This window comes from Pundamilia nyererei, unplaced genomic scaffold, assembly GCF_000239375.1.
Source record: "Pundamilia nyererei isolate P.nyererei 1_Seehausen unplaced genomic scaffold, PunNye1.0 scaffold00126, whole genome shotgun sequence".
NCBI lineage: Eukaryota > Metazoa > Chordata > Actinopteri > Cichliformes > Cichlidae > Pundamilia > Pundamilia nyererei.
In genome coordinates, this window is record NW_005187527.1 from 1,800,945 (window position 1) to 1,812,534 (window position 11,590).

Here is an 11,590-nt window from a genome sequence, read left to right on the forward strand (position 1 = left end):
ACAGCTTTTCATTTGCTGTTTTCCTGCGGTTTCGGTTTTCACTGTAAGCTGGTCACTGCTTGTTGGACTGTCCCATTGTTTTTCCATCTCATGGAAATCTGTAGGTGTCTAGATTACAATATAACCTATTAATACCATTTCCGTGACTGTTTCTTCAGCTTATACCAGATTTTACACATTTGCAGTGACATTTCTTTACAAGAGCTGCACAATCGTGGCTAAAACTGTAATCTCTTACATAAACGTCAGCATTGTTTACTTACACCCACAGCCTCTATTAATCCACACCGCACATTTAGAAATGTGCATTTGTGTAACTTCTTTCCTGTATTTCTACCGAGCTGTGAATCAGCAGACTCATCTCAGCGCTCTGGGAGTTAATTTGACATTTAGGAATGCCTAGACTTCACACAGGTCACCTGTACTTAAGAGAGGAGCACACTAGACTGCTTTATTAAATTGAATTGTATCATGCCGTAATAACTTTGATGGAACGAGATTTTTATTTGAGCCAGGCTCCTATCAGCAGCTCATTTTCCTCTGCTGCGTGACACCAGAGTCTTTGAACCATAAATTAGGAGCTCGGTGCTCGCTTCAGACACAACAGCTGTTGAACTGCTGCAGAAGCGAGCTTGTCTTGTCCCGTCGGTCTTTATTTTCTCCTTCCATCGTTCACTCTCTGTGCTCTTCAGGAGAAAAAGATTCCTCAGAATGAAGGTGTCTTTTTTTTTAATAAAGCAAAGACAGCCTTTGTTGTTACAGTTTAGGGGAAAAACAACATTGCCATGTGTAAACTGTACACAGTCGCAACAGATAACTTCTTCTGTCAATGCTGAGTGAATCAAGTGAGGATGTGTTGTATTTAGAGCTCTTTGGCGATGCAGTGATTAATAAAACCAGCTGCTACACGATGAATGCTTTTTGGAATCAATATAGCAATTGGAGGTTTCTTTGCAGTTTGCTAGCATCTGCTCCAGCTGTTAGCTGTAAGATTTTCTGACTACAGTTTAAATATTCCATCAGTCGTAATCAATAACAAATTTCTTACCCAGGCTTGTGTTGTTGCTTGGTGTAGGTACAGTGATATACAAAGCATAATTACTCTACCCCTCTAAAATTCTGGCTTTTGAAAAACAGCTTTCCTTCATGTACCTATGAAGCATAAAAACTGATGAGAGAACTTGTAAACGACCAGTAATGAATGGATTTGGATGACTTATGATTTTTAATCTAATATCTGTTACCATCACGAATGGGACATGTTATTACCTAATGCGAGCTTATCATGTGAAAAGTTTGATTGATCATCAGAGGAAACTTTGTTATGTTAGCATAGTTTGAAACTTTGGTGCTGATTAAAGAAGCAATAGATCTTTCTAGTTGAGTTTCCGGAGCATCAGCTAATAATAGCGTCAAAATGCAGTTCTTTTGGAAAAATGCTGAAAAAGTGATGATTTCCTGCAGCGTTGTCTGCTACTCCCTCCACTATCCAGTGCAATCTGGCTTCCCTAAATATAAATCGGAGTAGCTTGTTGACGAGGCCAGATGTTTTTTCACCAGTTAAAGATGCTGATCAGTTTGTCCTATCCGGTGTTTAGGTGATGACGTATGAACCCTGTTTCCGGGTCGAAAATACTCTGCGTTTATTAATGCTGTTGTCTTTTTAGCGTGTTTTATTGCTTTGTATCTTGTTCTATTAAATCTCAACAAGCCCCTACAAAGTCAGTGATCACTGTTGGCCTCTCTCATTTTTTATTGTCACTGTTCATTTTAAACTCAGTTTTTAAAGCCTTAAGATAACTACAGCCCAGCCCATGCAGCTGTATATTAATGACTAAGCTTTTATTGTGGATGGATTATCTCAGTTGTTCTCCTGACTGAAGTTCAGTCCGTCTACAGGATCCTGTCATGTAATTGCATCTGTCCCAAACTATCAGGAACCCTCACATTAAAAAGTTAGCGTTGATCCTCCAGCTTCACTGTCTTTATGTTATGCTAACCATAGCTGTTTAGCTAGCCACCACATAGCACATCATTATATAAAGCTAATCCAACTTCAGTAACCCTACAAATGTCATTGCTGTTTACTTTTCTGTCTTCAGTTATGTTGGAAGTGATAGCAGAGCTGTATGTTTTAATTTTTTCAGAAATCTCTCGGTCAGAACATGCTATATCATGTTTAGGTGGGAACTAGCGAGCTAACGTCCGGCTAACTTCTCACTCTGTTAAAGTTAATAAACTCTGTTTTCATGGATGCCTGGATTTTAAACGTAATTGTTACACCTGGTAGAGCAGCCACATCGAACAGACGAAATAATTTAGCCAGTGACTGTCTGTGATGCTGCAGTGTACGTTTTACTTTGGGACCTGAAGCAGAGGTTGAGGTTGGACCCGGAAAATGGCTAATGACGTCAGACTTAAAGACGGTTATCCATGAAGGGAGTTGCAAACCCTGGTGTTTATCTTTTTCTGGGGCTAGTGCTTCAAACTCAAGCCAAGTTTGTTGCTTCTTTAACCATCTTTGCTCATGTCATCAATTAAAATGATAAAATTGCATTAGATAATACAACATGTCATTGAAATAAAGCAGTGATTGTTTGACTGTGTACATATTTTATTAAGACTTTTCAAAGTGTTCCCAAACTTTTGGGTACTGCTCTGCATGCTTATTTACGGGCTTGGAAAAACAAAAATTTGATACAATGATTCAGTCGGTTGCTTGTTGTTGTTCTTCCCAGGAGCCATTTTGTAAACCAGTCATGGAAGTCATAGAAAAGTCAAAAAAATAAGTAAAGTCAGCTTGGTTTGAATTGGGGAAAAGAACATCCAGCTCTCTGTCAAGGCTATAACTCTGAGATTTTTTATTAATGTTGTAAAAGAAGTGAGTCCGACTCAGCCAGTCTGCAAAATACTTTCCATGTACTCGATACTCTAGCTAAATTCTTAGTTGAGAGACAGGACCCCAGTGTCCAAAGCGGTTGCTGTAGCCCTCTATTGATTGCTTAATGTTGTTTGCTTGCTTGGGTTTGTTCTGTTTTGTGCAGAGCTGGAGGTAGCGAGAATGAGCACAGATGGGAATTTGCCTGATCTGAAGTTCCCACAATCCGGAGGACAAGGCAACTCTATCCACCTCTCAGCGAACACACTGAAGCAGCACGGAAGAAACGGTAAGAAGTTCGACCTTTTGAATTTGCTTTTATTGCTCCCGTATTGTGGGTTTGAAGTGCAATCTTGGCTCATGCGCGCCTTCACTCTGTGTTTTATTATTCATGGTTATGATAAATTTAAGAGAAAAGTTTCAACTTTGCTACAATAGAAATATTGTTATGTTACTTGGCTTACGAGAGCTGCTGTAATTAATCAAAAATTCTTTTGCTGTTTGTCGTCTTTTCTTTTTTGCTTCTTCCACTTGTGTCATTGCATGGGCCTCCATTGGTTTTGGAGGAATTTTATCACAGATGCTGGTGAATAACTTTCGCTTTGCTTCCCCAGTCCTTTGTTGGTCTGCATATAAAGCGCTTAGATCTTTCTGCAGCCTCTGAATAAGACCCTGGCTGTTGAATTAGTTACATTCAAGCTCTGCCACTAAACTGTAAATGAGGCAGTTAGACTCTATACATAGATATCTTTGGGAGCAGTGTCGCCCCATTTTTAGACTTTTATTATCAGCTCATGCAAATCAGAATCGACTCAAGCTGCGTCCCCGTGTCTGTGCTGGATGACTAAGTCCATGTCCAGCCGTGCCCAGGCGGATCATTATAGCAGGGTGGCGAATATTTCCCCGATATGCAGTTCCATAGCACCCAAATTGTTTTCTTTTCATCAGAGTGAGTGATCTCAGACACGGCGGGAGGGAACTTTGAATGCACAAAAGTGAGACAGCAGGAGGCAATGGGGAGAGGAAAAAGGAGGAAATGATTAACAAGAAAAATGGTTGCCTTTGTCAGTGCCAATAGGAGTCTGTTTTTTTTATTTAAGTCTGATGATTTCTGAATGATTTCTGCTTTTCTGCCTCGTGTGCAGCCATATTTGTAGCCCTGTCTGTTGTCTGTACTATGTGCTGCTCTGACTTCAGATTTAAGAAGCTTTGTTTAGTGAGTGGGTCCATTCGTTATCACTTTTAGCATTTTTCTAATTTGAGTGTGCTGTGTGAGCGGTATAAATAACATGACAGATTATCATGTGCATTGTTTTCACATTATGTAAGTAGTACTGCACCCTAGGTTTGTGGACACAATCCAAAAAAACATTGAGTATAAACCATTTTAAACTATAGTTCAGATACCTCGGCTCTCTGGTGCAAGAAAAGAAAGTGGCATCAACGGCGGAAGTACACTCAAGAATCGTTCAAGCGGCAGCGGCGGCTTTCGCCTCCCTCCGATGGTGCATCTGGAAGAAGACAAACGTCACCCTCATCACTAAATCCGCCTGTACTGCACACTGGTATTGCCCATTCTTCTCTATGGATCCGAGACCTGGGTCATAATCAAGCACGACCTCAACAAGCTCGAGGTCTTCCAAATGTGCTGTTTGCATCAGATTCTCAGTGTCGCTCGGTGACCGTCTCAGCAACAGCGTGGTATGTAGTCAGTGTCACCAGCAACCCTCGATGGAAGAGCTGATCCAGAAGTGTCGACTTCATCTGCCGCATGAGTGACCATCGCCTGCCATATCGCATTCTGCTGTAGCAGCACCCCACTGGAGAATCAAGAGTCATGCGCCCAAGAAGAGTTGGATCAAGCAAATTGAAAATGATCTTAAACAACGACGTCTCATCCTCGATCAAGCAAAGGTCAAGGCCAGATATCACAAGGCCTGGAAGTGCATCGTTGACCAAGATGGAAACCCTACGGCACCCACTGCGACGTATTGGCTTCGGGCGACCTGTCCTCCTGACCGCCAGCTAGGGAAAAAAGAAGAAAGAAAGAAAGAAACTATAGTTCAATGTCTTTTCACGGGACATCTTCATGTTGGCATTCTTCTTCCACAGCATTCTTCTTTTGCTGTGGAAAGAAGAAGATAAAGAAGATCCTTGAAGCTGGTGTTTCTCCAGAGCATTTCTCTTCAGTGTTTTGATTTAAAGCCACTGGTTGAGGAAGTTTTAGCCAATAGTCAAAGCACTCAATCATCACTGAAAGCGAGCAGGAAACTGTTTACTGTCTGAAAACATGTTTAGCTTGGAAGACTGGCCAGTGACTCTCCTATCAGTGCCCAGCCTTACTGTGTGTGTGTGTGTGTGTGTGTGTGTGTGTGTGTGTGTGTGTGTGTGTGTGTGTGTGTGTGTGTGTGTGTGTGTGTGTGTGTGTCAAAGATCTATTTTAAAATGAAGTGATACCGGATCCAGTGCGTTCTTTAATCAGTGCGAGACTGTTCATAACTGTCCTCTTGCAGGTGAAATCCGAATAGCGTTCGTCCTGTACAAGCACATCGGGGTCTATCTTTCAACTGAGAACGCCAGCATGAAGCTGGGCAGCGAAGCCCTGGCCACCAACTACTCTGTGATCGTCAACTCGCCGGTCATCACAGCCGCCATCAACAAGGACTCTAACAAAGTCTACCTCTCTGACCCGGTCATTTTCACCATTAGACATCTGCAGGTAATTCTGTGCGTCCGCATGTTTGTGTATCTGAGAGATGGGTTTCACTTTGATGTCAGTGCCTCTGATTTTTTCATTCACGTACAAAAACATGCGCTCACACATTCACTTTCTTGATAGCACCTGTCATCACGATTTCCTCTATCACCGAAGTGCAACAAAACGTACAAATCCCATCACAAACCCGGGAAAATTAAGCGAATGTGAACAAGTTTTATTCAAGGAAAGGTGTGGAAAATTAAATTGTGGAAAACAACATTGCTCACAGGGTGATGGCAAGAACACCTTGTTGTTTATTAGTTTGAACAGCAACCTGATCTCCTGAACAAATATCAGTCATATTCGGCCTCGATGGAGGCTGCTTAGTCATTGTGGGGAGTCGTGACTTTCCCCTCTTGACTCTATTATCTTCTCCACACTCTGCTACCCTCAAAATATCCCTGTTTTGTCTGCAAACAGAGCTTTCAGCTATTACCGGAGATGTTGAGCAACCATAGCAGAATTGCGGCGGGTCTCGCGTGTGGGAGGGACCTGGAAGAAAGTTACAACAGCAGAAAAAAAAGGAAAAGGACCCAGAGCGCAGAGGGAGGGAGGGAATAAGAGAAAGGGACGATAGCTTATGGAAGTCAAAAATTAAGTGGTGGGGAAATGTCAGGGGGGCAATGTCAGCGCAGTTATTGCTCTGACTCACCTGCCTTAAGTGTAATTTGTAATTTGGACTGTAGATTCACTAATTTTACTGTTGCTCTAATGTTAGGGTACTGGCGCTTTTTATACCCTTTTCTAGCTCAGATCAAGTCATTTCAATAAAAAGTGCCCTTTTGGAAAAGCTTCTCCTGCTTGTAGTCCTGCAGTGTGCCAAGAGAGCCGCCTCGTCTTTTCCTCACGTAAATGTGCCCTCGCCAAAATAAAAAGATTTATTTTTTAAAGCAGATCTCGTCCTCATGAGGGGCTGTACAGTTTCCCTTCATTTGACTGACAGTCATTTTTCATTTCTGCTTTTTATCTTTTTGTTTTCATTCTTTAGTCGTGATAGTCGTGATTATAATCTCGTCTTCCTCCGTTAATTAAATTTGATTGGTTGCATTATTATATATAGTATTGACTTTTGCATCAAATCGAGAGCTCCCTGTTCTTGTAAACCAAACAGAGGTGCTGCTGAATGAGCTCTTCGTTTAACGGGTCTCTATTTGCTTATTATATTCTGGTGTGATAAAACTGTAAAGACTGTGATATGTGAGTACTACTCTGCTCATTTACAACTCCATATGTTTGTTCTTGGATTGCTCTTGCTCTGGGTGGGATATATTAGTGAGCAAGTGAACATTTTGTCCTCAGTGTTGATCTGTTAGCAGCAGAAGAAATGGCCAACTGTAAACATTTGAGGGAGTTTGACAAGGATCAAACTGTGATGGCCGGCGCCAGTCTGCAGTGGTGATTATCTATCAAAAAGGGCTCCAAGGAAGTGTAGGGGGCTGCATAGCTGCAGACCAGTCAGGGTGCCCGTGCTGACCTCTGTTCACCACCAAAACCATCAACAATGGTCATGTGAGCATAAGAACTGGATGCAGTGGAAGGACGTGTCCTGCTATGTTGAATCGTGTGTGTTGCTTACCTGGGGAACACCTGACACCAGGATGCATTATGCAATGTGATGCTTCAAACCTGCAGTTAATGCAGATGTTACTTTGACACCACCTACATAAGCACCGTTGCGGATCATGTGCACCCTTTCATAAAAACTGTATTCCCTGATAGTGGCCAGAAAGCAGAAATGGTTCAGGTATAATTTGAGGAGCAAAAACAACGAGTTTGAGGTGTTGACTTTGCCTCCAAATTCTGCAGATCTCGGTCCAATCGAGCATCTTTGGGATGTGCTGGACGAAGGAGTCGGATCCACAGATGTTCCACTTCATACCTTGCAGGATTTGTTGTTAACATCTTTGTGCCAAATACCACAGCAAAGCTTCAGGGGTCTCATGGAGTCCATGTCTCGACTGGTCAGGGCTGTTCTGGGAGTAAAATGGGAACCAGCACAGCATTAGGTATTGGTGTATTTATATGGGCCTTAGTACAGCTACAGTCCATCCACTGTGTGAAACAACTTGAGGTACATAGCAGCTTCATGTAAACCGAATCCAGCCACTGTATAGTGTAGGCATTACATTACTTCTATATTAGGCTTCCATACTAAATCCAAGGTACTCGTCTTATAGCTCTTCTAAGTTGAATCTAGCTCAACTTTGCCCTTGAAAATTAACATCTAAACCATGCGGTTTTGGATGACTGGTCTTCTGAGATGATGATGTGTCCTCTAGTTATGGTTTCGCTTCCTTGCCTCGCCACTTAATGGGACCAATTAAAGCCATTAATGGGACAGAGGGTCATCCTACCTCCTCTCCGTGTAATATTTAACGCAGGGTTTGGGTGTGTGAAGGGTAAACTCAATCAGCGGCAAATTTACATTCGCAGAGGATAAACGTTATTAGACTAATCACCCTGCAGCGTGTGAAACTATGAAAAGCTGCAGCATCGCCCAGCATCTCCAGCAAGAACGCAGACGCGTTTAACCTTGGAAGCTGAGGGTCGCTGTGGAAAGGATATCGTGCGTGTGCACGCTCGCTCTTTGTTTTCGTAGCTGCAAAAGAATTGGGCTCAAGAGGAAGAGGCTGTTGATGTGTCTATTTATCAGCAGCTGCGTTCTGTTGTGCTTGTCTGTTACTCAGCCTCGGTGTTGTGGGTGACTTTTATGAAATGGCGAGCAAGATGGCAGGGAGGCGTGCCCGTCATTAGGACCGGAGCCCGGCACAGACAGCAGTGGTGCCCATTAAGCTGTGGGGCAGCTCACTGTCACGCAGTGAAAGTTAAAGAGAAAGGTCAAAAAAGCACAATGGATGACAGGCAAGGGGGCCGCTTGATGCTTTATGACAGCAAAAACACCTGCTATTCACTTTACAACGGATATGGATTGCATTGGGGAGAAATTGGACCCTTTTTTTTTTTTTGAGGATGTTTGCTCTGAAAATAAAAGTAAAGCAGAAATAAGCCAAGCAAATGTGCGATTAACTTCAAATCCCTTTGCTGTCTTTCCCCCTCCGAACAGCAATCTGAGGAGAACTTCAACCCCAACTGTTCGTTCTGGAGCTACAGCAAGCGAACCATGACTGGTTACTGGTCGACGCAGGACTGCCGCTTGCTAGGCACCAACAAGACACACACCACATGCTCCTGTACACATCTGACCAACTTTGCTGTCCTCATGGCTCACGTGGATGTAAAGGTGAGCCTGTTTTTTTGAACTTGTTTAATCCTCAGAAACACATTGATCCGTCATGGTTTACACAAGCGACTCCTTCCAACGATAAAAAAGCTGGTTCACGTCGTATAAAGTTGATATCTACGTTGGAGTTTATTATATGTTTTATACTTGCTTTGCTTTTCAATTTAGCGGGTAATCGACTGCCAGCTGTTTTCTGACCTTCACAAGGCTTTTGTCTGCTAACATTTAAAGTACCCGCATTCATACGCTTTTAAACAATGACCCTGTGTCAGTGCGTATTGATTGCAGCCATCTTAAATCTCCATTTGTGTGAAGTAACCCAATATGTGATGGCTCCACTGTGTTGTGTTGTTTTGGGTTTTGTGAGCAGCGGCTTTCAGAAATGCATTTTATGCTTTGCCTTCATAAATAATGATTTGTTTTTGGCCTTCAAGCCTTTGTTGAAGCTCTGTGAATGGGCCTTGGTCGATGTAATGCTAAAAGACGTGTGTTTTCACCTGTCCTTGTACGGTCTCTCTCTTAAAAAAACCTCACATGAGAGCTTCTCTCCACTTCAAAATTCCACTTTCGATTGTATTCCCGGAGGCAGTTAGCCTAGCGTAAAGACTGGAGGCTGCTATCCTGGCGTTGGACAAACTTAGAGGGGTTAATGGAAGCTGTACAAAAAAGTATAAAAGAATAGTGGAGTTGAGATTTTGGGTGACGTTAATACTGTGCATGTTGGAGCTGGCAAATAAAAAAACGTCTTTTTCCGTGTCCAGCCACGAAGGAAGCCATGTTTTAGTTCTGATGTTGACAGACAGCTTAATTATTTCTGTCACAGGAAGTTTAGGAGCTGACTGCTGACAGAGCAGAGTAGTTTTTGGTATCTGTTATGGCATCTGTCTCTTCAGAGTGTCTCTTATAATTCAGCGGCAGAAAAGAAATATACACTCTGTCTGCACCATTCCAGCTGGCCCCTGTCCATATAACCACTAGACCTTCCTTCACCTTCCCGTCTTTCCGAGTCTGATTCTATCTCGCTTTTTTATCGTAGTAACAGAGCATACATCTATGTTTTAAAAAACGAAACAATTATGCACATAATTTAAAAAGAAATGTTAAAAAAATGTTAAATCTTAAATGTAGAGGAATGTGGCATAACCTGAATTAGTGAACATAGCTGGCCAATACCACAGAATTAAAGTTATTAAGACTAATAAAAAAATTTCTCTTGATATGTCAGTCATTCAGGTCTTGGTAGTCCTAAGTGTTTGAGCTGAAAGCAACTGGGCTTCTTTTATTGGTTCATGAAGACATTTGTACCCCTGTGAGGAATCTTGGAGTTATTTTTGTCAAGGACATATCCCTTAGTGCGCATATTAAACAAATATGTAAGACTGCCTTAATTCATGTTTGCAATATCACTAAAATTAGAAACGTGATGCTGAAAAACTAGCTTGTGCATTTATTACTTTTAGACTTGACTGTTGCAGTTCATTATTATCAAATCGCTCTACAAACTCCCTGAAAAGACTTCAGTTGATCCAAAATGCTGCAGAGCATATTCCTCCCATATTATATTCTGTTCACTGGCTCCTTCCCCTCACATGCAACATCTTGAATAATCAGGCTCCATCTTATCTTAAAGACTTCATAGTATCATATTATCCCAACAGAGCACTTTCCTCTCAGACTGCTGGCTTACTTGTGGTTCCTAGAGTATTTAAAAGTAGATGTAAAAGGAGGCAGTGGCTTCAGCTTCTGTGGAAACAGCTCCCAGTTTGGATTCAGTAGACAGACACCATCTCTACTTCTATGATTAGGCTTAAAACTTTCCAGTTTGATAAAGCTCATAGTTAGTGTTGGATCAGGTCACCCCGAACCACCCCTTGGTTATCGCCCCACACCCAACTGGTCACAGCAGATGGCCGCCCCTCCCTGAGCCTGGTTTTGCCAGAGGTTTCTTCCTGTTTTTCATCCCTACTGTTGTCAAGCGCTTGCTTATAGGTGTCGTTGTTGGGGTTTTCTCTGTATTATTGTCGGGTCTTTACCTTAATATGAAGCGATTAGGGATGGGAATTTCACGATTCCGATTCCATTTTCGATTCTGTTGAACGATTCGATTCTTTATCAATTCTTGTTTTTAAAAAAGGAGAACACACAGGCCGATTAGCTTAGAATTTTGTTTTATATCTTCTCTTTGAACAAGATTTTATCCATATTGTATATTCTGTATCTATATATGTGTATATGTGTATATATGGTGTATTTATGCTTATATTCTTACTCTCATTCCCCTTAATGTATCTGTAACATGCAACTTCTTTCGGTGCTTTGCTACTGGAAACTGAATTTCCCGGAGGAAGCCACCCGAGGGATTAATAAAGTTTCATCTAATCTACATCTCTATCTAATCTAAGATAGAAATTTAGGAGTAACATGGCCTTACAAACCCAGAAGTGAGATCTTAAGAGATCCAGCCTTCGGCTCTTCAATGGGGTGTCACAGGGTCCCCAGGGGAAAAAATTGTAAATGTAAAATAATAAAATAAATATTCTTCAGTAGCAATAATTACAATTACACAAGAATATCCAGTAATGTCACTGGCTCCAATTAAACACATTCACTTAATAAAAATCGGAGGCATCTGCTGTGGCAAATGGGTGCAAGCCTTTGACCACAAACTTAGTCACTGCTCGGTGACATTCGTCTATCCTGGCCTGAAAGGAGA

At 41.9% G+C, this 11,590-nt stretch overlaps 1 protein-coding gene across 15 annotated transcripts in view; it reads left to right on the forward strand.

Annotated features, from left to right (window-relative positions):
* LOC102199017 (latrophilin-3) overlaps positions 1 to 11,590 on the forward strand; it is a 263,343-nt gene that overhangs the window by 201,606 nt on the left and 50,147 nt on the right. For all 15 annotated transcript variants that reach the window (XM_005743033.1, XM_005743035.1, XM_005743038.1 and 12 more), the window contains 3 exons: positions 3,045 to 3,167; positions 5,392 to 5,597; positions 8,701 to 8,877. In XM_005743033.1, the coding sequence (XP_005743090.1) occupies positions 3,045 to 3,167; positions 5,392 to 5,597; positions 8,701 to 8,877 (506 nt within the window). The remainder of the gene's footprint in view (positions 1 to 3,044; positions 3,168 to 5,391; positions 5,598 to 8,700; positions 8,878 to 11,590) is intronic.